Raw genomic sequence first — 26,512 nt, forward strand, 5'->3', positions numbered from 1 at the left:
CAGGGCTGGATGTCTATTGAAAAGGCTCTAATTATGATTTCTCACCCTCCTCTCTCCTGTAGTGCTGGCTGCTTCTCCTCAGTCCACCCAGCTGCCCCGACTCTGCCATTCGTGTTTAGGCAGACATTCTCTCTCTTTCCTCCCGTTCTCTGTCAGATTTCTTGGAAAAGTCATCTCTACTTTCTGGCATCCATAGGACAGCATCCTGCTTCTAACATCATCAACCAAAAAGTAGACACAGAAAAAGAAAAGTCCACTCTATGTCTTTCTTCATTTTATTTATATGGTAAAATAGCACCAGGAAAATTTCCCATGGTGGAAGTCCTAAGGTGTCACAGGGTTGAGATCCTGGAAGCGCTAGGGTCTAGTCTTCCACACTGAATTAGAATTCCAGATCCTGAATGGGCAGCCTGAGGACTGTAATGGAACCTCAGCAGTAACAAACAGCAGTCGTGAGATGAGTGGGGAAGCTAGTTTGGGTCAGTAGCCCTTAAAGCATATAATGGGGAAGATATAACCTTCAAATAAAATTCAAACAGTAAAGACCATAGCTTAGTTCTGTAGCATATAACCTGTGTTGGTATCCTCCCCCCCAACCTATGTGAGTATAGGGTCATAGAATGTCCTAGTGCAACTGTATAAGCTTTTGAAGGCAAATTGCCTAGATAGGTGACAGATAGATAGATAGGTAGATAATACTGTGATATATAATTTTTAAAAACTTGTAATTTTGCAATGAGAATTTTTTATTAATTCATATGGAGACAGTTTTATTATATCTCTAAAGAATTATACTCAGTGCTAGCTGCTGGGTCTGAAGAGGGACACTGACAAACCAGGATGGTTTCCAGACCCTTTGCACACATCCCAGTCTGTCAGTGTCCTGTGAACCCTGAATAAAAGAACTAGGCATATGAAGCTAAGTCCAGAAAGCAGAAGAAAAAGCTGGGTCTCTTTTGTCAGGGGATATCTCCCCAAGACCACAAGAAGCTGGCTTTGGAACATGCACCCCCTCCCCCCATCCTCTTTCCTCCTTAACCCACTGCCTCGACTCTCTCCAGAGTAGGATAATAGAGGGCTTCCCTGGTGGTGCAATGGCTAAGAATCCACCTGCCAATGCAGGGAACACGGGTTCGAGCCCTGGTCTGGGAAGATCCCACATGCCGCGGAGCAACTAAGCCCGTGAGCCACAACTACCGAGCCTGCGCGCCACAACTACTGAAGCCTGCGCGCCTAGAGCCCATGCTCCGCAACAAGAGAAGCCACAGCAATGAGAAGCCCGTGCACCAGAACGAAGAATAGCCCCCACTCACCTCAACTAGAGAAAGCCACGCACAGCAACAAAGACCCAACATAGCCAAAAATAAATAAATAAATAAATTTATTTTAAAAAAGTAAAAATAAAAATAAAGTAGGATAATAGAGCATCAAAGGAAGGAACTCTTGTATCTCAAGGGGTCTTTCTTTTTCTAAGGAAGCACTATTTCCCATCCAACAAAACGGGGAAACTAAGGAAGGCGAAGGAGAAGGGCAAGGTGGCAAAGACCGTCTTCTGCTACTCACACAGCTCTGGCATCTCTTCCCCCGTGTCCTTGACTCAGTACCCCATGCCGCCCTCTGTCCCTCTAAATCTGCTTCTGGGGTGCCTCACTCAACCTGCCTCTCAAGTGCCTCATTCTCCAGAGTCACTTATTTCTCCAACCTGAATACTAGAGACCAACTGCCAGAGCACACACCCTAATCAGCACATCAAACTTAGATATAAAGAACAATGACAAGAAGAGATAAGGAGCAATGTGATATTCTTATCCAAATGTGAGAATCTGACTCAGATCACCTGTGGTAGAAGAATTTGTTGTTGAGGATTTTAAGATCACGTGGGAAAAAAGAATATGTGGAAATTGAGGGCATGAGAGTACTTCAAAGTCATTTTGCATGTGAAAATTAAAAGAGTACATAATAAATAATAGAAAATAGAGATATCACTAGAATGTTAAGTTTCTTGGGGGGCAAGAACCACATCTGTTTTGTTTCATTGTGATACATATAGAGATATATCTGTACATATACATAGATATCTCCCAGTACCTAGGAAGATGCCTGCTGTGTAATGATGTTAAATATTTGTTTTCTGATTAGCTGGTTAAATTGCTGATGTAATTTCAATTTAATGGTTTGTATTCACAATGCTCATACATCAACTTTATTTGATTGTGGACTATTGCATTTTTATTTGCTCCTCCATCTAAATATTTGATGCTTTTTAAATTTTATTTTTGGAGTCTCCCATTTTCCACATGCCATCAGGATCCCAGAGATGTAAAATACCTTGGATACTTGTGGGAAGCGATGTCAGATCACCTTTATCTGACCTGCTCCTTTCACCAAAGCTAAATGGCATTTTGAAACCACACCTCCTACTCCAGCAACGGCATAGTTGAGCAGCCTCAGCTCAGCCTGTGATAATTGTGTGTCCAAGCACACGTTTCTAGTCCATTTCACACACATCTCAATCTGCTGCTTCCCCATCGCCTTTGCTTTTGCCTCCTCTTCTAAATGTTGACATTCCCTAGGTCCTCGTCCTCGTCTTGCTTCTCTTGTTCCTCTAGTCTGTCTCCCTAAGTGATCTCTCCCATCCCTGTGGCTGTAAATACCAAATACACACTGCTGGATCCCAAATACATCTCCCCAGCCTTGACTTACCTCTTCAGTTCCAAATCTGTATGCTCAATCCACTGCCTGATATTTTAATCGGAACAGCTTACAGGTAAAACAAGTAAACCGTTTTAGTAAATCTAATGTGGAACTTCTGATTTCCACTTCTCCTTTCACCTCCACCCATAGCCAGGTCCCTTCTGCTTCTTCCCTAGGTCAACCTGTGGCCCATATAGTACATAAGCCTGCAGATCAGGTACTGAATATTGTAAAGCCACCCAACCGACCGCTCAAACCAGGGAGCCGTCTTGGGTTCTGACCCACTTCCTTACCCTCCAACACCAATTCATGAGCAAGTGTCATTGTTTTTACCTCCAAATTAACTCTTGAATCTGTCTGCTTGTCATCAGTTCCACTCCTCACACCCAGATGCAAGCTGGCACCGTCTCTTGTCAAGACTAAGGCGACAAACTAGCCCCTACTACCAGCCTTGCCTTTTGACAACTAGTCTCTACACAGCAGCAAGAAGCTCAGAGTGTCTTCCCTCTTACTGGTCAGTGGGCATGGACCCCACTGTATTGCGAATACAATAAAAAGTTGTCACTGTGACCTGCCAGGTCTTGCATGAAGTGTCCCCTCTCTACCTACCCACTTTCACTGATGCCCCCTCCCACCTCCCTCCCCAAGCTCATGCTGTGTCCCCATACATGACATGACGTCCTGGCATCTCATAGTTCCTAAAACAGGACGAGCGATTTTCTGTGCTCCAGCCTTGGAAACTACTGCTTCCTGGACCTGTGATACTTTTCCCTAAGCCTTTGTCTTTTTGTTTTGTCTCCTTTCTGTTATGACAAGTTACAGACATGTAACACACCCTTATGTACCTACCACCGAAAATTAATGACTTTTAACATTTCACCATTTTCCCTCAGATGTTAACCCTAAAAGAATGGAACAATATAAAGCCCCTTTTGTTCTTCTTCCCCCTGTCCCATGCCCCTTCCTCCTTCCTCAGAGTGAGTGATGGATGCTGTCGGGTCCTTTCCCTGCACCTACTTCCGCCTCCTTCTTTCTGACCCAGCCCTGAATTCGTGGAGGCGCTCACATCCTGGCCTCCCCCAACACCCTCATGTGTTTCAGCAAAAGCCAGCAGTGGCCCGATTGCGGCCAAGGAGACCGGAGGGCAGGTTTCCTGGAGGCTGTGCTTCATTTTGCCCCAGGTTCCACGCTGGGAAGACTGGGGCCCTTCCGGAGGCTGCTTCGCTCTCTGTCCTGCCCTCAAGGGCTTGCCTTAGACAGTGGGACCCGAGGAGCCACACTCTCTGAATTTCTCATCCAACACCAAGGCAGGAATGAAACCGTGTTCTTTTTTGTTCAGTCCTCGTCATCTGTCATCTGCTTATCTCGCATGTCTGTCTGCTCAAAACGAAAACCAACATCACATCACAAATAGAAGAAATAACTTTCTAAATGTCTCCACCCCTCTCCTCCCCAAAAATGAAAGAAAAAGGATTTTTCCTTCTTTAATCATGTCTTGGTTAGTGTATTATTGGACTATGATTCTATGTGTTTATACTCAGTGCTATGAAAAACGTACTTAGACAAGCTTAAGTCTCCATCAGACACAATTCAGAACTGACCTGTTTCTTCTCTCTGCTCGTAGGTTGCGGTATGTTTACTCTCCTGTCATCTGTCACGGCTGCTGTCAGCGGCTTCCTGGTGGGGTATGAACTTGGCCTCATCTCTGGGGCTCTTCTGCAGATAAGAACCTTGTTAGCCCTGACCTGCCACGAGCAGGAAATGGTTGTGAGCTCCCTCCTCATCGGGGCCCTACTGGCCTCTCTCATCGGAGGGGTCCTGATTGACAGGTGCGGAAGAAGGGCCGCCATCATCCTGTCGTCCTGCCTCCTTGGACTTGGGAGCCTGGTTTTGATCATCAGTTTATCTTATGCGGCTCTCATAGCGGGACGCATTGCTATTGGGGTTTCCATTTCACTCTCTTCCATCGCCACGTGTGTCTACATTGCAGAAATTGCTCCGCAACACAAGAGAGGCCTTCTTGTGTCGCTGAACGAGCTGATGATTGTCATCGGCATCCTTTTTGCTTACATCTCAAATTACGCGTTTGCCAATGTTTCCCACGGCTGGAAATACATGTTCGGCCTTGTTATTCCCTTGGGAGTTTTGCAAGCGATTGCGATGTACTTTCTTCCTCCAAGTCCTCGGTTTCTGGTGATGAAGGGACACGAGGAAGCTGCTAGCAAGGTTCTCGGAAAGCTGAGAGCCATCTCCGATACAACGGAGGAACTCACTGCGATAAAATCTTCCCTGAAAGATGAATATCAGTACAGTTTTGGGGATCTGTTTCGTTCAAAGGACAACATGAGGACCCGAATCATGATAGGCTTAACATTGGTATTTTTTGTACAAATCACTGGCCAGCCAAACATATTATTCTATGCATCCACTGTTTTGAAGTCCGTTGGCTTCCAAAGCAACGAGGCAGCTAGCCTCGCCTCCACAGGGGTTGGGGTAGTCAAGGTCATCAGCACCATCCCGGCCACCCTTCTTGTAGACCATGTCGGGAGCAAAACCCTCCTCTGTGTCGGCTCCTCTGTGATGGCAGCTTCACTGGTAACCATGGGCATCGTGAACCTCAACATCCATATGAACTTCACCAATATCTGCAGAAACCATAGTCCTATCAACCAGTCTTTGGATGAGTCTGTGTTTTATGGACCAGCTAACCTGTCAGCCAGCAATGACACTCTTAGAGAATCCTTTAAAGGAATGGCTTCCCACAGCAGAAGCTCACTAAGGCCCATGAGAAATGACATGGATAAGAGAGGAGAAACGACCTTGGCATCCTTATCGAATGCTGGACTAAGCCAAACTGAATACCAGATCATCACAGACCCTGCGGACGTCCCAGCTTTTTTGAAATGGCTGTCCTTAGCCAGCTTGCTTGTTTATGTTGCTGCATTTTCAATTGGTCTAGGACCAAGTAAGTATCTTATTTTGTATTCCTTCCCTCTCTCCCCTTATGAATGTTATATATTATCTTTGACCCGTCAGAGCATCCTACTGCTATAGTACCTCATACACGGAACTACTAGAAGCAAGATGGGGATGATATTGACCACCTGATGTTTCTGCTAATGAGGAAAGTATGGTTGGCTTATATCTGCCGTGTGAAATGTGCAGGGCTAGTATTCAACCAAGGGTTAGTTTCCCATTATCTGTCACATGAGGATACTTTAATATCAGTTGATTAGGAATGAATCAGACCTTGAAAGATACTTGTTGCTCAAGAGAATATATTGTTTTATGAAAACAAAGTTTACTGGGACATTGTCTTCTATATCATTCTCTACTTTCTTCATAGGTGCAAGGAAAAAAAATTGTGTTTAGATTTTCTTAAAGACACAATAGTAGATGCATTCCAGTAATAAAGAAGAAGAAGGGAATTAAGAAGGAATTATTATGGAAAGGATAATGCATTACTGAAGTATATTTGATCGCTAGAGTAACATCCTGGGGCACTTTACTCTGTCTGTTAAACAGGAGAATGGGAGTCAATGCATTCCCATTGAACATAGTACAAACAATCTACAGGGAGGTAGCTACAAGGTTGTTTTATTTGATATAGTCAGTCTATTGCAGTGACAAAGTTTAATCACTTCTCTTGAGCAAACTCTGGAGTTTGCTAGAATAGGTTGTTTGTTACAGTTCTTTCATCTTTTAGCCTCACATCCAAAGTCTAAACCTCTCTGTAGGGAAGTTGTGAAGGATCTTTTTTATGCCTCACTAGAAAATGATGTGCTTAAAAATCAAGGGTAGTCTGTCTCTACCACCATCACCTCCTACCTGTCACCTCTCCCTCCCACTCTCATTCCTCTCCATCTCTCTCCCTTTCTTCCTCCTTCCTTTCCTCTCTTACAGAGTTGATATTGAAACTTTTGTTTACAATGATCAAGGAGCAGACAAATTTTCTCCCATAAAGGGAAGTGCTGGAGGTTCAAGAATAATGAGAAGACATAGGCTGTGTTGAAGGAGAAGGAATCTCATGAACACGTGCAGGTTTCTGGTGCCAGACGCTGGACAGTGTTTCTGGAGAGGGCTTGTCCTAGTGATCCACTCTTAAGTCTTCATTCAAATGATATGTACTGAGTGACTAATTGTTTTAATAGCCAGGAACTATGCTCAATATTAGGGAAACAGTAATGAACAAGGCAGATACTGTCCCTGTCTTCAAGGAGATTTTGGTTGAATGGATTGAGCTATGCTCCCTGTGTCTGCTTCTTTCTGGTCAGCAACCAGCAGGTTTGGCCTGCTTAATCTCAGTTAATTAATAACTGGACTTGCACATGGCCCATACGGCCTCTCCTTCAACTCTGCTTCCTCATCTTTTAGTTTCTACTCTTACGTCTATGTGAGATCAGTCTCTAGATACTGATTCATTCAGATTCCATAGAGGGAATCTGATGTACACTGCTCTTTGCTGTGCCAGGTCATAAGGGGTTGTTTTAGTCTAAGCAGCTATGGCTAGATTGGACTACATGATCTAAAGCACTGATGTCCAGAAGATGGCCCTTCCTTTCACACTATGAGTAGACAGATTTCCCCATAAGGGACTGTGCATGGGCAGATAGAGGAAATGCTACAATACCATCAACCTCTGCTCTCTCTGACCTGTTCCTGGACCCTGACCCTGCTTCTTAAGACTGAAAATGATAAACATCATTAACGAATAGTTTCCTGGAAACAAGTTTCTACCATTCTTTCAAGATTCAATTATCTTGGGTGTGCACCTGTGAGACACTTGTTTTAATCAGTTTGGGTTGCCATGGCTTAGAGAACAAACATTTATTTCTCACAGTCTGGAGGCTGGGAAGTTCAAGATCAAGGTGCTAAGAGATTCAGTTCTTGGTAGGGCTCTCTTCCTGGTTTATAGAGGCAGACTTTTTGCTATATGGGACAGAGAGAGAGAGAGAGAGAGAGAGAGAGAGGAGAAAAGTAACTAGATCTTTTGTGTCTCTTCTCAGAAGGGCACTAATTCCACCATGGAGGCTTCACCCTCATGACCTAATTACTTCCCAAAGGCCCCATCTCTAAATGTCATCACATTGGGTATTAGGGTTTCAACATATGAATTTTGGGGAGCCATAACATGCAGCAATAACAATACTTATGTGGCCACTCTGATACATAAAGCTAATAAAATTTGAGTAAGCACCTTTTTAAAGTTGTTATTTTCAGAAACTCTTCAAAGTCTATTAGAAGAGCAAGATATGAGTGCTACCTTGTACCAAGGAATCAACTTAACCTTGTCTGTGAAACTTTCTATATCAATAAGGTTTGCTTACTTGATAAACTTCAGGTGGTATTTATTGTTCCTTTGATTCCCTTTGCTGGCATCTTTTTTTCCCTATATATTCATCCTAAAACTAAAAATATTTCTTTTTTGCATCAGTTTTCTTGATCCAATCTTTTGAAATATCACAGATCAATTAAGAAAAGGATGCCCTCTTTGTTTTCATTCAGAGAACCTCTCAGGTTGGCAGAGGTTATGACATGACACACATTATAATATGAGAGACATTGATCTTAAACTTCCAGAGCCAAACTATTCATGGTAAGAGTCCTCTCGAGCTCATGATACTCTTCTTCTCTTTAGTTTTTGGGTAACTTTGAAAAGTACAGTAAATCCTCAGTCACTCACATATCATTTGGTACTTTATTATATTAGAGCAAGAGTTCCCCTTTTCAGGAAGCTCAATCTGATTTTGGAAAAAAAATTATTGGAGGCTATTTGTTATTTATCTTCTAGAATTCCTTAAATAGTATTCTATACTAATTTTTAAAAATCCATAATTTAAGCTTTAGATTCAGCTAATATTTATTGGCACCTATTATGTCAAACACTGCTCTAGGAAGTTTTTACATACTTTGGAATACTTCATTTTACCTTTACAACAAGCCTGGGAAGAAAAGTATTCACCAAATTTTATAAATGAAGACACTGAATCTCAGAGAAGTTAAGTGACTTGCTCTCATGAAAACATCTCTTGTCTTCTGAAATGGCCAAGACAAGAATAGGCAGAACTGTGTTGGTCTTGATAGTAACTGTTAATTGTCAGTTCAGTCCTCTCCTTGAAGATATATTAGAAATAAGAATGAATGAAAATAGTGTATCATTGTCCATCACATGAGGCTATTAAATGGGCCACTGCATTTTATGCAGGATAGAGACAGTCTCTCTTTTTCTGAAGCTCTGCTAGCTAAGCGAGCATGTACATTTTTTATAAGGCTGAGCTACAGGATAAAAGAGAAGGAAAATAATGATGAGAATGCAGAAGTTTTTGATGTGCATTTACCTGAGTAACTAAACTTGATTAAGATAATGTTTAGTGTGTATATTGGTTGGAATTCAAGCTCAGCTATAACAAAGACCAAAATAACAGTGGCTTAAACAAGATAGCAGTTTCTTTCTTTCTGTTAACAGCTGGAGCTGGGTAGTTCTGGGTGCTGTGGAGGCTTCCAGCCCAGGCACCAGAAACCTATAGATAGTGTCCCCAGACGCCATGGTTTAATATTGGTTCCCAGTCTATCGTGATGCCTATTTAGAGATATTAAGATCAAGTTTAAAATTTCATCACCCTTTTCTGATAGCTAATGATCCCTTGAGAATAAGTGAAATGCACAAAGTACAGTCAATTAAAGGGAGGCTAGGTATTGAAAGGCCTGGATGAGAAGACAGTGTGAGTAATTCTACCAGAAAAGCAGAACTGCTGTGAGTGATATGAGATAAGGAATTTTCTACAGGGATTAGACATCGCATAATTGTGAGAGCTGCTGAGCAAGCAAAGGTCTGGTAGGGGACGGTTAGAGGCAAAGGAGAAAGTCACTAATCAGGGCCGCAAAGGAAAGCTGGTGGAGTCCGTGAAGCCTGTGGTTTCTGCATCTGGTTGCAGCCTGAAGTCTCTGCAGGTCAGCAGGGCAGGTGGGAGGAAAAGCTGGACGCAGAGCCGAGGGAACAAAGACGAGGGACCCTGCTAGGGCAAACTGGAATCCATAAGAAGAACCTGGAACCCACATCTGTCTCTTACCATGTCAACTCTGATGATGCAGGCCACCTGCAGAAAAACTGATGTCCTTCTCCACAGAGCCCTGCCCATGTGCCTGGCCTGGTACTTGGAGAAGTTGGAGGAGGAGATCTGGGTGCACTGTCTGCTCCCCATGCCAACAAGGAGAACCAGCAGATCACAACAATGTGTACAACCTGCACTGATGTCCAGGGCACCAACCCCCCCAAAGCACAGGGCTGAGTGTCACTTTGGCCTTCCAAGTCTCAGGCAAATTTCTCTTCTGGGCAACCCTTACCCAGAACTACACAGGGAAGGAAATGTAGTTCCAGCTTAGCCAAACTGACACAGGACAAAATGGCCAGCGTGATAAACTCGACTAAGAGAATAGATGTGAATCTGGAAAGAAATATTTCAGAAGGTCAAAGGCTCTGTATTCTGTCTTCAGTTTCTGTGATAGACATTTATTTCTTTTAATTAAAACATTACTTGTTAAACTATATGACTAGCTTCCATTCCATCTAGTTCTAAAGAAGCCATGAGGTCATTTCATTACTGTCTCTTGGCTTTTGTTTCTTTAGCTATAAAACCAAAAAACACTCTTTTGCTAATGCATTATAAAAGCTTTCATATTTATTTTCTCAGGAACGTTAATTGTCTCCCTTGAGGTGACGACTGTCACGTATCTCCAGTTCCATTGCCTCACATGACTTCTTGTTCCCTTTTTCCCAATGAGTGCTGGACTTTTCCATTTTGATGCTTCACTGTCAGCTGAACACAAAGAAGCTGAGGCTGAATTCTTATTCCCCTCACGTCAAGGGGACTTGTCTTTCTTTTCCATGGGGTAGTGACTCTGCCAGTCACTCAGGTCTGACGTTCTGGGCCCGTTTCCCAATCCAGTCAATGAGCAAATGCTCTTGGATTTTCCCTCACAAAGGGTTCCTGTGTTCATTTTTTCCTTCCCATTTCTGCCATCCTAGTCTACCCCTTTCGGTCTCATCCCTAGATTACTGGGAGACCCTTCCTGTGGTTCTCTCCCCTTCTAGGCCTTTCCCACACCCAACCGTCCTCCATACCAGTATCCCCTAAGTAACTGTGTTCCCCACGTCACCACCGCTCACAAATCTTCCATGGCTTCCCACTTTCTTCCATATCAGAAGAACCAAATGCTTTTCAAGATGAAAAGAAGATTAGAAATGATCTAGTCCTACATTTTCCTTTTAGAGAAAAGAAACAAGAAACTCTCAGAGACTGAGATCACACAGATTTAGGACTAGAGCTCTGGATATCTGAAGCCTAATTCCATGCTCTTTCTACGACTATATCACTCATCCTGGAGGGAAAAGATGTGTGATTTTCAAGGTTCTCCATCATCCCACCCAACTCCATCAGAGTGTCTGCACAACTCCAAGGGGCACCATTTACATCGTAGTCTGTGGAGTTTTCTTTCAGGGCTACCATTCATATAGAAACACATATAGATTTCACATGGGATATAAAGAGAATGATGCCCCCCTGGCATTGTGACATGAGGCAATGCTTTGCCTCTCTGGGCATTTTTATTTCCCATTGCTCCCCACCCAGGTCAAGAGACAGAAAGCATTTGTTGTGGCCTCTTTTCCTTCCCCCCCCTACTCTACCCAAGTCCCTCCTATCTTGAAAGCTCAGTGAAAGTCTTATGAATTCACTCCATTTCTTCAAGGTCTTTATTTGTATGAACTACTAGTTATTTCTAGTGTAGACTAGTTCAGTTCTGGGCTACAAAGAGCCTGAATTTAAAATCACAAAACCTAGGTTCTAATCTCAGTTCTTCTGCCTACTAGTTATATGTTTTTAAGTCATTTATTTTCTCTGAAGCTCTCTCTAAATCCATGAATTGGGCATAATAATACCTGTCCTATCTCACAGAGTATAGGTGAGCATCAAGGGAACTAATGCATGTGCAAGTGTTTTGGATGTTATAGTGTATGATGTAAATGGAAGTTACTGCGTGATACTACAACTTAGTCCTTTATGATACAATGTACTGCTTTTGTATGCTTGTTTGGTTTATTAACCAGAATGTGGTTACTGGATTGTAAGCTCTTTGAGGGAAGACACAACATCTCACATTTTTTCCTTCTGTCCCTTTAAGTCAGCACTGTATATATCTGTTTGAAAACCATGCAGGGGTACATTTATGTTTCTAAGGAGGAAAGGGAAAGAAGAACTTTAAAACTAAGGTGAATATACAGGAAAATTCTCCAAGTGTGCTTCTTTATCTGTGTCAAGCTATCTAGTGGGTAGGCTAAGTACCAGGAAAGCTGGGAACACTAGGTTGCCACAGAAGCTCCTGTTCCTCCTGAAACCATCATGTTTTTGCAAAACAATCCATCACTTTGAAACCACACACCTCAGTTTGGGACTCAAACCCACAATCTTCTAATCTCACTCCTTCAGGTGGGACTCGAATCCAGCTGCACTTCAGTTGGGACTTGAACCCAAAATTTCTGGCTTAGGCAGGGACTCGAACCCACAGTCTCCCAGCTGAAACCACACACCTGGTCACAGGATTTAATGGACCTCAGGTTCTTTACGTCTCAGCACAGAAGGAATTCAGTGAGATGTGAAGTGATAGGCAAGTAGATTTATTAATATAGGACGCTTGTGAAGGATACAAGAGGGCAGGCAAGAGGACTCTGCCCTGAAAGTTAAATGGGAAAGCAGGTTTATTTAGAGAGATACACACTCCATAGACAGAGCATGGGCCATCTCAGAAGGCGAGAGTCCCCGAAATATGGGGTAGTTAGTTTTTATGAGCTGGGTAATTTCATAGGCTAACAAGTGGGAGGATTATTCCAACTATTTTGGGGAAGGGGCAGAGATTTCCAGAAATTGGGCCACAGCCCACTTTTTGACCTTTAATGGTTGGCTTTGGAACTGTCATGGTGCCTGTGTGTATGTCATTTAGCATATGCTAATGTATTATAATGAGCTTATAATGAGGCTCAAGGTCCTCTGGAAGTCAAATCTTCCACCATCTTAGGCATAATCTGTTCTAACTAGTTTTTGTCATATCCTCAACAGCTATGTCATTCTTTTAAAGGTTGTGCCTTGCCGCCTTCCCTCCTGTCTCAACTGTGGTGTGAGTTTTAAAAATCTTTTTCTGTTTTTGCCTCTAAGAAAAGATGCAGGAGAGTTAGCAGGGCTCAGAAATAAGTAGTTGGAGGCATTTAGGGCATTTCTTTGTCAGGTCATAAAGAGTTATTTGGGAATTTCACTAATTCCTACTTTTAGACACAGAGTATCTAAAAGTAGTCCCAGATTTTTTTTTGGACACCTTTGCTTTTTGCTTTCACATGGAGAAGAGAGTCTTTTTGAGCATTTCTTAGAACAAAAGCAATGCTAATGAGATGGAGAATCTCAGTTTGAAGGAGGTTTGGGTTTGGGAAAGGGAAATAACCCTTCATCTCACGGTTTCTTCAACTTGTAATTGCTGTTCCAAGCACTGATCCGGATATTCACGCCTGAGGGTAGAAGGCAAGCAGTCAGAGACAGAATCCCAAACATTCCCTCTAAGGAAAACAAGCAGTTAATTCACATGGGTGGCTTGAGACTGTCAATTCTCTTAGGGTTTTTAGAAGAGATCTGAATAATTGTCCTTTTTTTTTTCTTGCTAAGAGTTAGTCATTTCTGTTTATATTCATGCTGCAGTTCATTTTTTCTTTTCTAAAGAAAACATACCATAAGAATTCCAATTCAATCACCAAAATTGTATTCTAGAGCATTAGCACGAACCATTTGGAATTTAAAGAAGATTTTTATTAAGAGCAAATTTTCATACCAGATCATGAATGCATTATAAAACTTATTAACCTGATGTGATTATTGCTCAGGTATTTCATTTAGAGAGTTTATTACTTGTAATAGAAGCAAATCCTTTGTGTAAATAGGGGCATAAAGGGAAAAGCACTTGCTGTTCCAAAGCAAAATCAAAGCAAGATTAAATCATCTTTATTAAATCTTTTAAAATATGTGTTGGCTTAGAACAACATTCCTTCATTGTATTAGATCACAACATAGTTTCTCTTGTCAAAAAGTATTTCTATTTTTAGGTTAAAGTGTATGCCCTACATCATTTTACTTTCTGGTCATCTGTTTCCTTGATTTTAGAGTAATAGGTGTACGCTGGAATCTAGAATTCAGGAGGGGGCATAAATTTGGTACCAAGTAATCTCATATATTTTATTTTATACATTTAAAATATTATTCTATGCAGGAATCTGTAAGCTTCACTAGCCTGCTGAAGGGTTTCGTAGCCTGAGGTTAAGAATCTCTTCCCTCCATTTCTCTGTAACTAATACTAAAACTCTTCCATCAAATAAAAATCACAATACATACCCCACTGCTTTTATTGGAGATTTTTATGAAACATTCCGTTTTCCACACCTCATCTCTCACTTTAAAGTATGTTCGAAATCTTAACTTGACTTTCCAGTCTTTCTGGGGTGGTCCTGATCATTTTAGCTCCTTCTAATAACTGAACACTTTTTTATTGTGGTTCAAGCTTCAGGGTAGAACCAAAAAGTCCTGACATTGTGAGGACATAGAGCCACATAACGATTTCTCTTCTTCTTGGGCTTCAAAAGTAAAGCAGAGATGAGCCCAAGCCCAAGCCCAAGGCGTAAAGTTATTATTTCATGAATTCATCTGAGGTAATACTTGTGTAGCTGCCCTCCTTAGAACAGTCTCTGTAACTCAGAAAAATGTGTGTGTCTGTTCTTTTCACAACAATTATTAGGGCTTTTATAAAAGGGAACGAAATTGGGTCCTTTGTAGAGACGTGGATGGACCTAGAGACTGTCATACAGAGTGAAGTAAGTCAGAAAGAGAAAAACAAATACGTATATTAACGCATATATGTGGAATCTAGAAAAATGGTACAGATGACCCAGTTTGCAAGGCAGAAATAGAGACACAGATGTAGAGAACAAACGTATGGACACCAAGAGGGGAAAGCAGGGGAGTGGGGTGGTGGAGGGATGAATTGGGAGATTGGGATTGACATGTATACACTAATATGTATAAAATAGATAAGAACCTGCTGTATAAAAAATAAATAATAAAAATAAAAATAAATTAATTAATTTAAAAAAACAATTATTAGGGCTTTTTTTAAATCCAAAAATTCCTCTGTCCATAAATTAATTAAACTCCTCTTCCATCTCATGACTAATATCTTTTCATTAGAGCAGATGGAAAGAATTTGTCCAAGGTCATATATTAAGTTCCATAATGAGGCTATGACTGTCATCCTTTAACTGCCTTTGTATTCACAAGTTCAAGCGGAACTTTACACTGAAGACTGAATGACAGGTGACAGCAAATCACCTCCCCCAATCTCTTCTACCAAATAGGCAGGAGTTCCAGCAAGAAAGCATCTTGGAGTGACCAGGAAGAGAGGAGAGAGGAAGAAAGTGGTGGGGATTCATCTGCTCACTTACTTGTCCAGCACGTGTGGATTGCTCACCACAACCCACTGGACATGGTACCCATTGCTGGTGACTCAGGGATGGATGAGTGAGAGCCACGCCTCGCCCCAGTGGAGCCAGTGGTGGGGACAGGCAATAAGCCAGAAAATGAAGGCATGTATAATACAACTTCAGGAGGAGAGAAGTGTCACCATTTAGGTGGAGGTAAGAGTGATGAAGAAAAATAAAGAAGGATCAGGGATAACATCAAGTGGCCTTAAGGGGGACCTGAGCTTGGAGGTTTAGGAGAAGAGCAGAAAGCCTTTGGAGGCTATACAACAGAGTGTGTGAATTCAGACTACGCTTTGGCATTAGGCTGCCTGACCTTGAACCACAGTTCTACAGTGTAGGACCCCAGGGAGGTCAATCCAGCTCCCTAAGCTTCAGCTTCCTGATCCACCTCACAGTGTAACTGTGGGGTTGAACAAAGCCACTTGTATGACGTGTACCTAGTGCAGTGCCTGGTGTGTGGCATGGACTCAATACACTTAGTAATTAGTGCTATTTAAAAATATCTGGCCATGGTCTAGACAAGAGATGTATAGTTTTGGTAAGGCCAGCACTGACCCCAGCAGTCATTTTGCTTGAGGCACATCAGGAGACACAGCAGATGCTCCATAGCCCCATATTGAATTATGATGCCATGGTCCTCCTCACCTCCCTTCTATGCACCATTCCAGTTAGGTCAAGACTAAAGAAAATACATGTGTTGCTTGAAATATGGTTCATTTCTGCATTACCTACAGTCAAGAGAGCTTTCTAGGTTATCAGACAGGTGTTACAGAAAATTCTGAGTCTTTGGTGAAAGGTGAAAGGTGTGATTTAGGTTGAGAAACACCCAACTGTCCATTCTTCTAAGTTGGTGCAACTAATTTAGACTCTGTGTCCTGTGTGCACACAAACTTTGGCTTGTTCATTGTTGTTTCCTTGAGCCTAACCTAGGGCCTGGCCCACAATAGGGGCTCAAGAAATATTTGTTAGATGAGTCAAACATAGTTTCTGGAACTCTCTCAGCTTCTGTGATGAAGGGGAGCTATCTCTCTAGTCTGGGGTTGACATATCCTGATCTCCTCTAGTATGAATCTGTGTCAGTATCTAGGCCATCAGAAATAAAAGTGGTTTGTGGGGAACCCCATGCACATTTGACCAAAAGTTATATCTGAGTAAAACTACTCAATTGAGGATGTGTGGCCACCTCTAATTCATTTGATGACTAAAGAAGGTTCATGTAAATTTACTAAAATTAAGGCCATTTAAAAAAAATGTATGGTGTTAGCCAAAATATTCATTTCCAAATTTCCATATTTGCTCCAAATACAAGATTCAACGTTTCCCCTGGAGTGGGGAAAAAAAAAAAAAGAGAGAGATTGAGATTAGTCATATCATGGGATAATAATTCCTACCTTGGTTTAGTAATTGAATGTTTTAGAACTTAACTCTTTCCAAAAAAGATTTGAGACAATTCCTTCCTGGTTTTCCTAAGAGAAGTATGTAGAAGTCTGAGCCTGGAATTTGTTTACTTAATTAGTGTTAGAGCTTATAGAAATATTTCAATGGATTATCTCAGGCTTAACAATCACGTTAAATTTCTCAGATGTAAGCTGGAAGTCTAAAGTTAATAATAGTAATAAAAGATCTTTGTAGAAAAATCATACCATAGCCACAAGTTATCAAACTCTCAAGAACTGTAAACTGGCTGATATTTGAGCCCATTTGCAAGCTTACAAGTTAGCCTCAGTTTCATGGATTTTGGCAAAAGACACAAGACTCCTTGGTCAGAGACAAAGGACAGTTCATTATTCATAGCAATAGCAATAGCCAGACTATCAGCATTTGCACAAATTCCCCAAGCCCCAGTACCCACAGGGCATCATGAACCAGGCCAGGTGACACCTATACATAGACCAGGTTATTTTAGAGGAGAGGAACCCCAAGCTTAGGGAACCCAAATCTTTTATAATAGACAGTAAGCCGGCCTGATTTTTCCCCTGGAGGGAGACATTATCTTTAACTTACTGGAGAGTAAACAAAACTTTGCTCTAGAGGGGACACTTTATCTTCCAAGGTTGTTTCTTATATGAACATCCTTAGAAAGACAGCCTGGAACAAAATCAGTGCCTTTTCTCATGAGACATGCTGAAATGCGAGACCCATGAAAAATTGTCTTTCAACTCAAATATTCTAAAAAGGTCACCTTTCTGTTTAAAACAAGAAATTAGAGCTTTTTAAGGTACAAAGATTGTAGAGCCTAGCTTTTTGTTTTGTTTGGTTTTATGGAGTTTAACCAGTCTTTTGGAGGATGGGTATCAGTAGGAAGCATATGACTCATCTGCCATAACATTTAAATTTAGATTTTATACCTAAATAACTCTAGCTCTTCCAAAAGCAATTGTTTATGTGATGTTTGCACAGCTAAAAATTATGACAATTCCAGAGGTGTGGAACAGCAGGTTCTAATTTGGAAGTTTACTCAGCTGCTTCACTCTAAGATATACAGGGTTTAGAACAAAGGCTTGCAGACCAGAATTATATCAAATGTTTTCAAAGATATTTTGATATTCTTCATATTTCCTCCTAGACACCAGGCCTCTAATATTCCAAACCATCACCGTCAAAGACTTTTTTAGTGCTCATCTTCTTTTTCTACCATTCTTCTTGGATAATCACATACTCTTAGAGAAAAGGCATATTGATTAAATTATTATTCTTTAAACAGGAGAATTTTATTATCAAATGTAGCCATTATACAATTGTATTCACACAATGGGTTTGTGTTAATTGTGTCTACCTTTAAGATCTTTCAAATCTTATTTTTTTCTTTTAAATCTTACATTTCATTTATCATCAATATTCACACCAATACTGTTCTTTTTTTTTCCAGTTAATTAAGTTAAAACTTATTTTGCTTGATTAAAGTGGTGATTTATATGGTCCTCTGGTGTTAGTCGTTGCAATAATGCCAAGTAAACAAATAATAGGATCTGAATGGTTTTATACTAAATTTGCACCCAAGCAAAAGAGGAAAAACTTAAAGAGATATGTGCCTTAGCTAATTAAATCTCACTTTCCTCTTCGGAGTTAAATGATGCACAGTGGTACCTAATAGAGCCAAAGAGTCTAAAACTACATTTTTGTAGCATGAGCACAGCTAAACAAAGAGAAGTAACACCATTTACTACATTACCGTCAGCAACTCTTCACATAATATAATGCATCGGTGTTTAACTTTCCTCTCCCTCCCACGCTATGATCACAGTTCCATGCCCTTGAAAATTATGAATATCAGACAGTAAAGACATTAAAGAAACAGACTAAGGTTCTAACATTATCTTAATAAACACAGCATTCACCTGTTACTTTATTGTTTTTCAGAACACAATATTAAGCATTTTTCCAAGGAACACCTGTAATATTAAAAACTATTAATACTTTTCTCATTGAAGTCTGAAGCATCATTCATAAAAAAAGCACAGCATAAAATGTTACATGTGAAGCACGACATTCAAGTTATAGTGTAAACCAGAAAAGACTAATTTCTTGTATCTCCTTCCCTTTTTTGTTTTGCCTTTTGAACTCTAGTTCAGTGATCTGCAAACTGGGATAAGCATAATCCTGGGGGCTACATTCTGCAATATTCCTTCAATGATACATCAAAGGAAATCAATTTTTGGATTTTTAGGAAAAGTCTGTTTCCTAAAATTTCTTCTTCCCTGTCTTCCCAGTAATAACTATTCTTCCACTTAAAAGAAAGCACACCTGTTACCCACCAGAAATCTTATTATGATATATGTCCCCAATTATAAAAACCTTAGGAACACTAATCAAAAAGGCAGTTGGAAATATTGGTGTAGGTGTGGTATGGAAAAATGACTCTAATGACTAGATAATAATTCTCTCATAAGCCTAGATATTTCCAGTAATTTGCTTTCAACAAAACTGTAGGATGACCTAATCAAGTTATCAGCTGATATATCATGACAACAAACTTTTGTTGTTAATTTAAAGAATGTAGTGACACTCCTATTAAAAAACTTTTTCAACTCCCCATCTATTTTTATTATTCTTGAGAACAGTACATTTCATCTCCTTTTTTTTTTTTTTTGCCTGTGCCACGCGGCATGTGGGATCCTAGTTCCCTGACCAGGAACCAAACCCGCGTCCCCTGCATTGAAAGTGCGGAGTCTTAACCACTGGACCACCAAGGAAGTCCCCCACATTTCATCTATTTGAAAACAATGTCAACTTTATGTTAAATGCCTTATTGTTATATTTTTTAAATGGATGAAGATGAGTATCAAATGGGTATTGTATTTAAATTCCACTGGAAATACTTGAGTGGTATAATTATTCTCTACTCTAAATATAGAGTTTAAAAATACCATAGAAATTGCATCTTTTGCTGTCATTTAAATTTATGGTAAAAAAATGTTAGATGTTGATTTATAAATGAAAGAAAGTACTTAGTTTTTCTAATTATTTTAAAGGCTACACAGGCAAGAAAGTTTGGAGACCACTGCCACCGTTCTTATTCCCAATTAGTACCTGATCACAAAAGGGCTCCATTTTTAACTCTGGCATTTTTTATTAAGGGTTATTTCATTTAATCCAATTTTCCCCAAAATATTTTAAGAAATCATTTCGGTTGATTCTGGCTAGAAATCATTAAGATAGAAAGATTAGGAACATTGAGGTTTTATTTCATTGTTTTCCTTGGTTTGTTAAATATAAGTAATCCAAGATCATATTCTTGAAAAAAGTATTTTAAAAGAGGCCAGGAGTAAACAAAACTCAGAGAGACTGAGAAAAGGGAGAATACAAAAAATAAAAATAAAAATAAAGCTACAGTACCACTGCTGATATTGGAGATGGTGGCCTACGGTGGAGTATATTTTTAAAGGACAAGACTTTCCCACTCAAGGAACTTATAAGGCCATAATTTAATTGGCTTCACTCCTACAAAGTATAGGACACTGGCTCCATCAAGTTGTTGAGAACTCTGCAGCCTAAGTGTAGAACTTCCTCCAAAGCTGCTAGGAGTTCCCTGGTAAGAGTTTCAAGCCCTCCATGAATCTTTCAAACCTGAGGCTGCCATGCCAGGTGGTTCAGAAGATGCTCAAGCCAAATGGAAAGCATGCCCGAAATGCTGTGGGGTTTGAATCTGAAAGTACAGGGAGAGAAATGACAACCTCAGTGGAAAAAACTGTTCAGCAGTGGCTGAAATATGGAGGAGGGAGGAGCTAAGTGTGGCTGTTGATATGTGATAGAGCTCAGCCATTTCCACTGATTGGCCCTATTCATTCAAGTTCATGTCCTCCATTGCAAACAAAGACATTTCAACGTATTTGTCCTTCATGGTCTTTTTATGACACTCTGTGCAGCCATAAACGCTGCAGATTTCATCTGGATCAAGCAAGTTCTAATGGGCAGCCCTGGTGATTTAATGCCATGTGAAATATGAGTTTCAATATTTGTGGACAATTATCTCCCAGCAAGACCAAAATTTCCTCAACCCTTGTAACCTAGAGGACACATGCAGACTCTGACATTTATAGAAGTACATATTGCTGAGGTGGGCCTGGAATAATGGGGTTAAAGGTGAAATAATAGGCATTGAGGAGAATTGTTGCAGGGCCTGCTAACCTGCAGTGAGTGACTTCACTCACTGTGGAAGAGTTATTATATCTCTGACTACTCTGTGGATTCCTCACAAGCAGATATCACAAAGCACCCCCTGTGGGCCTATCATCAGGGAAGGGGATAATGAGGACAGCCAGAGAGAGCCACCATTTTACTGTGGCATGTGACAGTAGCTTGATTTTTGTTGGAGAGAAATTAGGCCATCTCATTGGAAAAACATTAGGGATCCAAACAAACAAACAAACGAACAATGAGAAAAAAACTTCCACCTGTTATTATTAAATACCAATATATATCCCCATGTGATGATTTATACCTCTTTGCTCTTTACTTATGAATTGAAAGAGCTTCTCCATTCCTTCTGCTTTGGGTACTCACAGCCCTTTTTCAGGCAACATGGAGGCCTATAAGATTCTGGCACCATCTTGCTCCTAAGTCTTCCATGGAAAGACTTTACCCTCTTAGTAAGTTCTATCTTGCTGCAAGTTCCACTTTCAGATTTTTATTTCACGCTCTCTGGATCTGAAAACCTGCGATTTTTATGGTTCTGAGATCACTGTTAAAATTATTTTAACATTATTACGAATTAATTAATTATTTAAATTAATTTACAAATATTTATTACTTATTTACTCTCCTTATTTTGACCTGACAGGTTCCATATTGGGGGTGTTGAACCATCCTTGTCAAAACCTTTGTCAATTGCTGCAACATCCAGTTTGTCAGTATTACATAAACCAAGGCATCAATTCTTGAATTTTCTCCACTAGATCAAAAAAGAAGTAGTCGCTTTCGGCAATGATATATTACTTTTGGAAATGTCAGGTGTAAGTTTTGCCTGACAACAAGGGCCCATCAGAGACTGATGGAAGTCTGTTTTTCAGTATTCAGTTCATTGCTCACTGACTGGTTAAACTGCCCAAGAGCTTGGCTCAGCTGCTGCACTGAACGCATGCCTAGGACAGGCCTCAGTGTGGTTGCTGGGTTGTTTTAGGTGAGCCCTTGACCGTTCAGACTGAGCACTTATAACTAGTGCTTTGTGCAACTGTCCCATCTTCTTGTTGGTAAGATCCATCACTCTCTGTAACAGCAGGATCAACTCATTCTCATCTGAGGACAGCGTGGAAAGGATTTTCCCCAAACCCCACCAAATAATTCCAAGAAGCCATCGTGATGCAAGGTGGGGAGGGGAACTGGGGTAGATCAGAGGTGATGAAGGGGGGATGGAAGTAGATCAAGAAAACCAGTGCTAACTCTTATCCTCAAAGAAAATCAGTGTGTCCATTCCCCCACCTTTTCCTCATGGCTGCTAGAGCAAAAGACCCTAAGGTACTCTCTGCTTCACCCCTACCCTCACCAAATACCCAAGGCAGGAAGGGGCCTGGGGGCTTGGCCTGCGGCATAGATTATTTATCTTCAACAGAGTGGACTTACATACTTTCATCTTGTATTTGCCCAAGGACAGGTCATTACAAAGGCTTCACCAGAATTATGCAGCTGTCATTCTACTCAGATCCAGATCCCCAGTCTTGCAAAGCTCAAGGCAAGGTTACCTGAGCTTTGCACTGGTCTCCAAGGATATAATCTGCAAGAATCTACTGAAGGTCTTCTGGGGGAAAGAGTGGAGGGGAGGGATCTGGAATGTTATTTTTGAATTCCCTCTTAATTAGAACAATAATAATCATGTTCCTTTGGTTGCAGTTCTCACCCACGCCCGAGAAGATAATAGAGAAAAAAAATGTGTTTCCAGTCCTCTTGTATAATTTAAATATTTTTCTTACTTTAAAACAGCACATTTACTCCGAGCAGGTGTTTTCTCTACAGAGCATGATCTTGTCGTGAGAGGTGACTTCAATCAGGGACACAGGTGACTGCTCCATGATTCTGGCATTGGCAGCCCAGGTGGTTGCTGGCGGGGGCCCGCTCCCTGGCCTCTCGCTCCTTCCCTCACACCGCCTCATCTCGGGCAAGGCGATGCATCTGGTCTGTATCTAAACACCGGCTTTGCAACACAATGTGACTTAGCCAGCAGGGAGCAGGGCTGGGACAGCTCCTAAGCCCTTCTTTCCTCAGAATCAGAGGTGCTTATACTCCACATTTATGTATTCATTAACGAATATTTATTGAGCCACCCCCAAGAGAGCACCAAGATGAAAAAGCATGAGTTCCAGAGGCTGCCCAGGCTCAACGCCACCTCTGCTGCCACCTCTGAGCTCTGGGACCTTGGCAAATTATGAACTCCTTTAAGCCTCAATTTCCTCTTCTATAAAAGAGGGAGAGTAATATAGTACCTATCTGGTAGGAATTCAGCGAGGATCAAATGAGATAAGGTTTGTAAAAGTCTCAGTCCATTGGAAGAACTGGTAGCTATTAGGCAAACTGGATTTGATAGGCTGTGAGCAGAAGACAAGTTAATTTGCTCCTCTGCTGCCCTTTCTAATCCCGTCAGGCAGGTCCTATAATGTTCTGTGTCACTCTCAGATCATAAAAAGTCCTCTGATCAGTTTTCGTGCCAAGAAGAGTCTCCTTTCAGAAAGTCAAATGTTTTGTCTGGCATAACATCGAATCCTGGAGCTCTGTCTAATTGAGAGCTTCTCTCCACCCAGCTTGCCACGGGCCAGGAAGCCCAAGTGAAGGAGGGGAGGGGAGCAAGCCTCCTTCCTCCGCCCTCCTGGTTCTATCTCCTACCCACTCAGTAGCTATGATGTTGGACTTGGCAAAGGTCGGGGGCAGAGGAGATTACAGGAAAGGGCCCAGAGGAAAGCAGATAGAGCCGGGCTCTGGCACTGAGGCTCTGTGCTTGGCAGGAGGCTCACAGCTGCCCCTTGTCATGGGCAGGTGGCCCTAGCCACTGCCCTTTCTGTTTGCATTTCTCAGGCCAGTGTCCCCTACCAGCCCTTTATGTCCCTCCTCCTACTTCCAGGGACCATTGTCAAGCTCTCTCAGTGTTTCTCCTGAATCCCTTCTCACTTGGTTGGAGGTGAAGAGAAAGCACACTCTCTCCTCCCTCGTCCTGTAAAAGGACATGGCCCTGCTCTCCAACCACAGATCACGTGGGACTAGGGCAGAGGTCAGCGGGCTGGCCCTCAGCTTCAATGGCTTTTTGTTCATTTTGCTGTCCCCCACCCACTCTTCCTTGTCTTCCAGTGCCCTGGCTGGTGCTGAGTGAGATTTTTCCTGGTGGAATTCGAGGACGAGCCATGGCTCTAACTTCTAGCATGAACTGGGGCATCAATCTCCTCATCTCTCTGACCTTTTTGACTGTGACAGGTAAGAACTTGCTTTCCTCTAACTCCTTTTGTGCTCTTAGGACAAATCTTAGGGAAGCACACTCGCCTGAAAAACATTTTCTTGTCAACATTTTCAAACACACTCAAAAAGTAAAGAGAATGGCAGTGAACCTGATGTACTGACCACCCAATTTAAAAATTTATCAGCCTTCATTTATGACCCCACCTGCTCTGCCCCCCAAATTATTTTGAGTCATTATCCAAACATGTCATTTTGTCTCTAAAATTTCAGCAGGGACCTCTAAAAGATAAGACATGTAAACACTATAACTTCAATATTATTATCACACCTAAAAATATTATACTATTAATAGTCTCTTGGTATCAAGTATCCAGTCTGTGTTCACATCCTTCCAATTGTCTCATAATTATTTTTTATACTTTGTTTGAATCACAGTCCAAATAATTTACGGTTGATTGATATGTCTCATAATTTGTAGGTTTTGTCTCCATTTTTCCTCCCCCTACACTTTATATTTTTAATGAAGAAACTGGGTCGTTTGTTTCATAGAGTTTTCCCCCGGGGTTGGATTTGCTGTTTTCCCCGGGGGTTGGATTTAGTCACATCACATGACCCTCTGTCCTTTGTGTTTTCTGTAGACTGCTATTTAGATGTAGAGGCTGAAAAAGATTTAGATTTTCTTGTTTATTTGCAAACTCCTTCCCAGGTGATGGCCTGTGTCTTGCCATCAGAGGCACATCCTGTGTGCTTGTCTCCCACTTTGTCATGCCTGCATCCTTTGAGGATCATTTCCCAGATCCGTTATCTTCATTTCATCATTCCTACTAAGTTTTTTATCAGCAATACTTCTCTTAAGGAGAAATTTCTTCTCATTAGTTATTTGCCTGCCCTGAAGTATGAATCATATAAGAAAGCCAAGATGAATGTTTGAAACTTTCTCTTTATTTTCTGCTTTTCAAAATAATGAGGTAGTTCCCCAGCATCCTCCAAAACTGACCAATGAGTTGAGTTTTCGTCCCTTCCTTTATTTTATATGTATATGTATATATATAATGCATAAATATTAAATAGTATCTATAATACAGAGATAATATGTATTGATACCATTTCAAAAGTGGATGTATAGTCAAAAAAGTATATATCTATATGTAGTACTTCTGAATCTTGTTGACTTTTTTTTGAGTATACCTACTTTTGGAAATGAACTTTTAGAGTTATTAATTAAGCACAGTTTGGGTTTTTACATAAAATTTTAAAATATTTATGTCCTACATTTTTGGAAATAGCCCAAGAGGAAAGGAAACACAGGAACTGGTCATTTGCACTAACCGTACGTCTCCTGCTCAGATCACACACATAGACCCGTGCCCTTCACCTTCTCACACACACACACACACACACACACACACACAGACTTACCTACTGTTTATATGGAGAAAGAGAAATATAAAAGAAAGAATGGAAATGATGAAGGATGAATAAAGATGACATGAATTTCTGGGAAGGATAGCTAATCCATAGGATGAGCTTGATGAAGATTCAGAAGTTCTGCATGGGCTCTTAGAACAAATGTTGGGAAAGCATACTCATTTAAAAAAAAAATTCTGGAATGAGCTCAAACCTGTAAATGACATTTCACTGGACTAAGTTTGAAATTCTATACTTCTTTTCAAAAATCAATTTTCCAAGTAAAAGATATAAGGGTTCTGCTTGGTGGCAAGCCCTCGGACACCAACTTTTAGCGCAATTTCAGCTGTATCAATAAGAACAGAGTGTACTGGAGACACAGACATACTCTGCTGTGGTCATAATACAGCTGCGGTATTGCTCTCAGCTCTGAGTAAAATATTTGAAGAGGGTTGCAGTGTGCCCACCAAGGGAGGGCAACCTGGATAACATGGGCAGGTGACCCATGGTCTGTGAAGAATGGTTGCAAGAGTTTGGGAGTTTGACTTGGACAATAGGATGCTCAACAAGGGATGGAGGTGCATTCAAATATTTGCGCCGCTTTCGTGAAGAAGGGATGAGGAAGGCTGATCCAGAGGGCAAAGCAGAACCTCTGAACCCAAGTTCCCGGAAGGTAGACTTGGGCTTAGGAACAAGTGGGAACAAGTGGGGAATATGTTTGAAACAGACAGGGCCGACTCACAACGCAGTGTGCATTTTTTTTTTTTTTTTTTGCAGTGTGCATTTTTGATAAGTGATGAGCTCCCTGTTACTGAAAGTACTCAAACAGAAGAGCAGAGAAGTTTGCTGAGATAACCTTTTGGGTTTTTTTTTTTTTTTTTCCACTTTTTATTTTCTGGTTTTATGCCCCAGAGAGGAAAGAAGGACCAATTCTCCAAGCACTTTATTAAGCACTCACTTGGGCAA

The 26,512-nt window shown here is 41.1% G+C and overlaps 1 protein-coding gene across 3 annotated transcripts in view; it reads left to right on the top strand.

Moving 5' to 3' along the window:
* Positions 1–26,512, top strand: part of SLC2A12 (solute carrier family 2 member 12) — a 55,856-nt gene that overhangs the window by 14,729 nt on the left and 14,615 nt on the right. Inside the window, exons 2-4 of one of the 3 annotated variants that reach the window (XR_009506155.1) lie at positions 4,319–5,659; positions 15,137–15,415; positions 22,679–24,028. Coding sequence is in view for 2 of the 3 variants with exons in the window: in XM_059941161.1 (XP_059797144.1) it covers positions 4,319–5,659; positions 15,137–15,303 (1,508 nt within the window). In the remaining variant the exon portion in view is untranslated. The other 2 variants (XM_059941160.1, XM_059941161.1) reach the window with 2 other exon arrangements.

Source organism: Balaenoptera ricei, chromosome 12, assembly GCF_028023285.1.
Source record: "Balaenoptera ricei isolate mBalRic1 chromosome 12, mBalRic1.hap2, whole genome shotgun sequence".
NCBI lineage: Eukaryota > Metazoa > Chordata > Mammalia > Artiodactyla > Balaenopteridae > Balaenoptera > Balaenoptera ricei.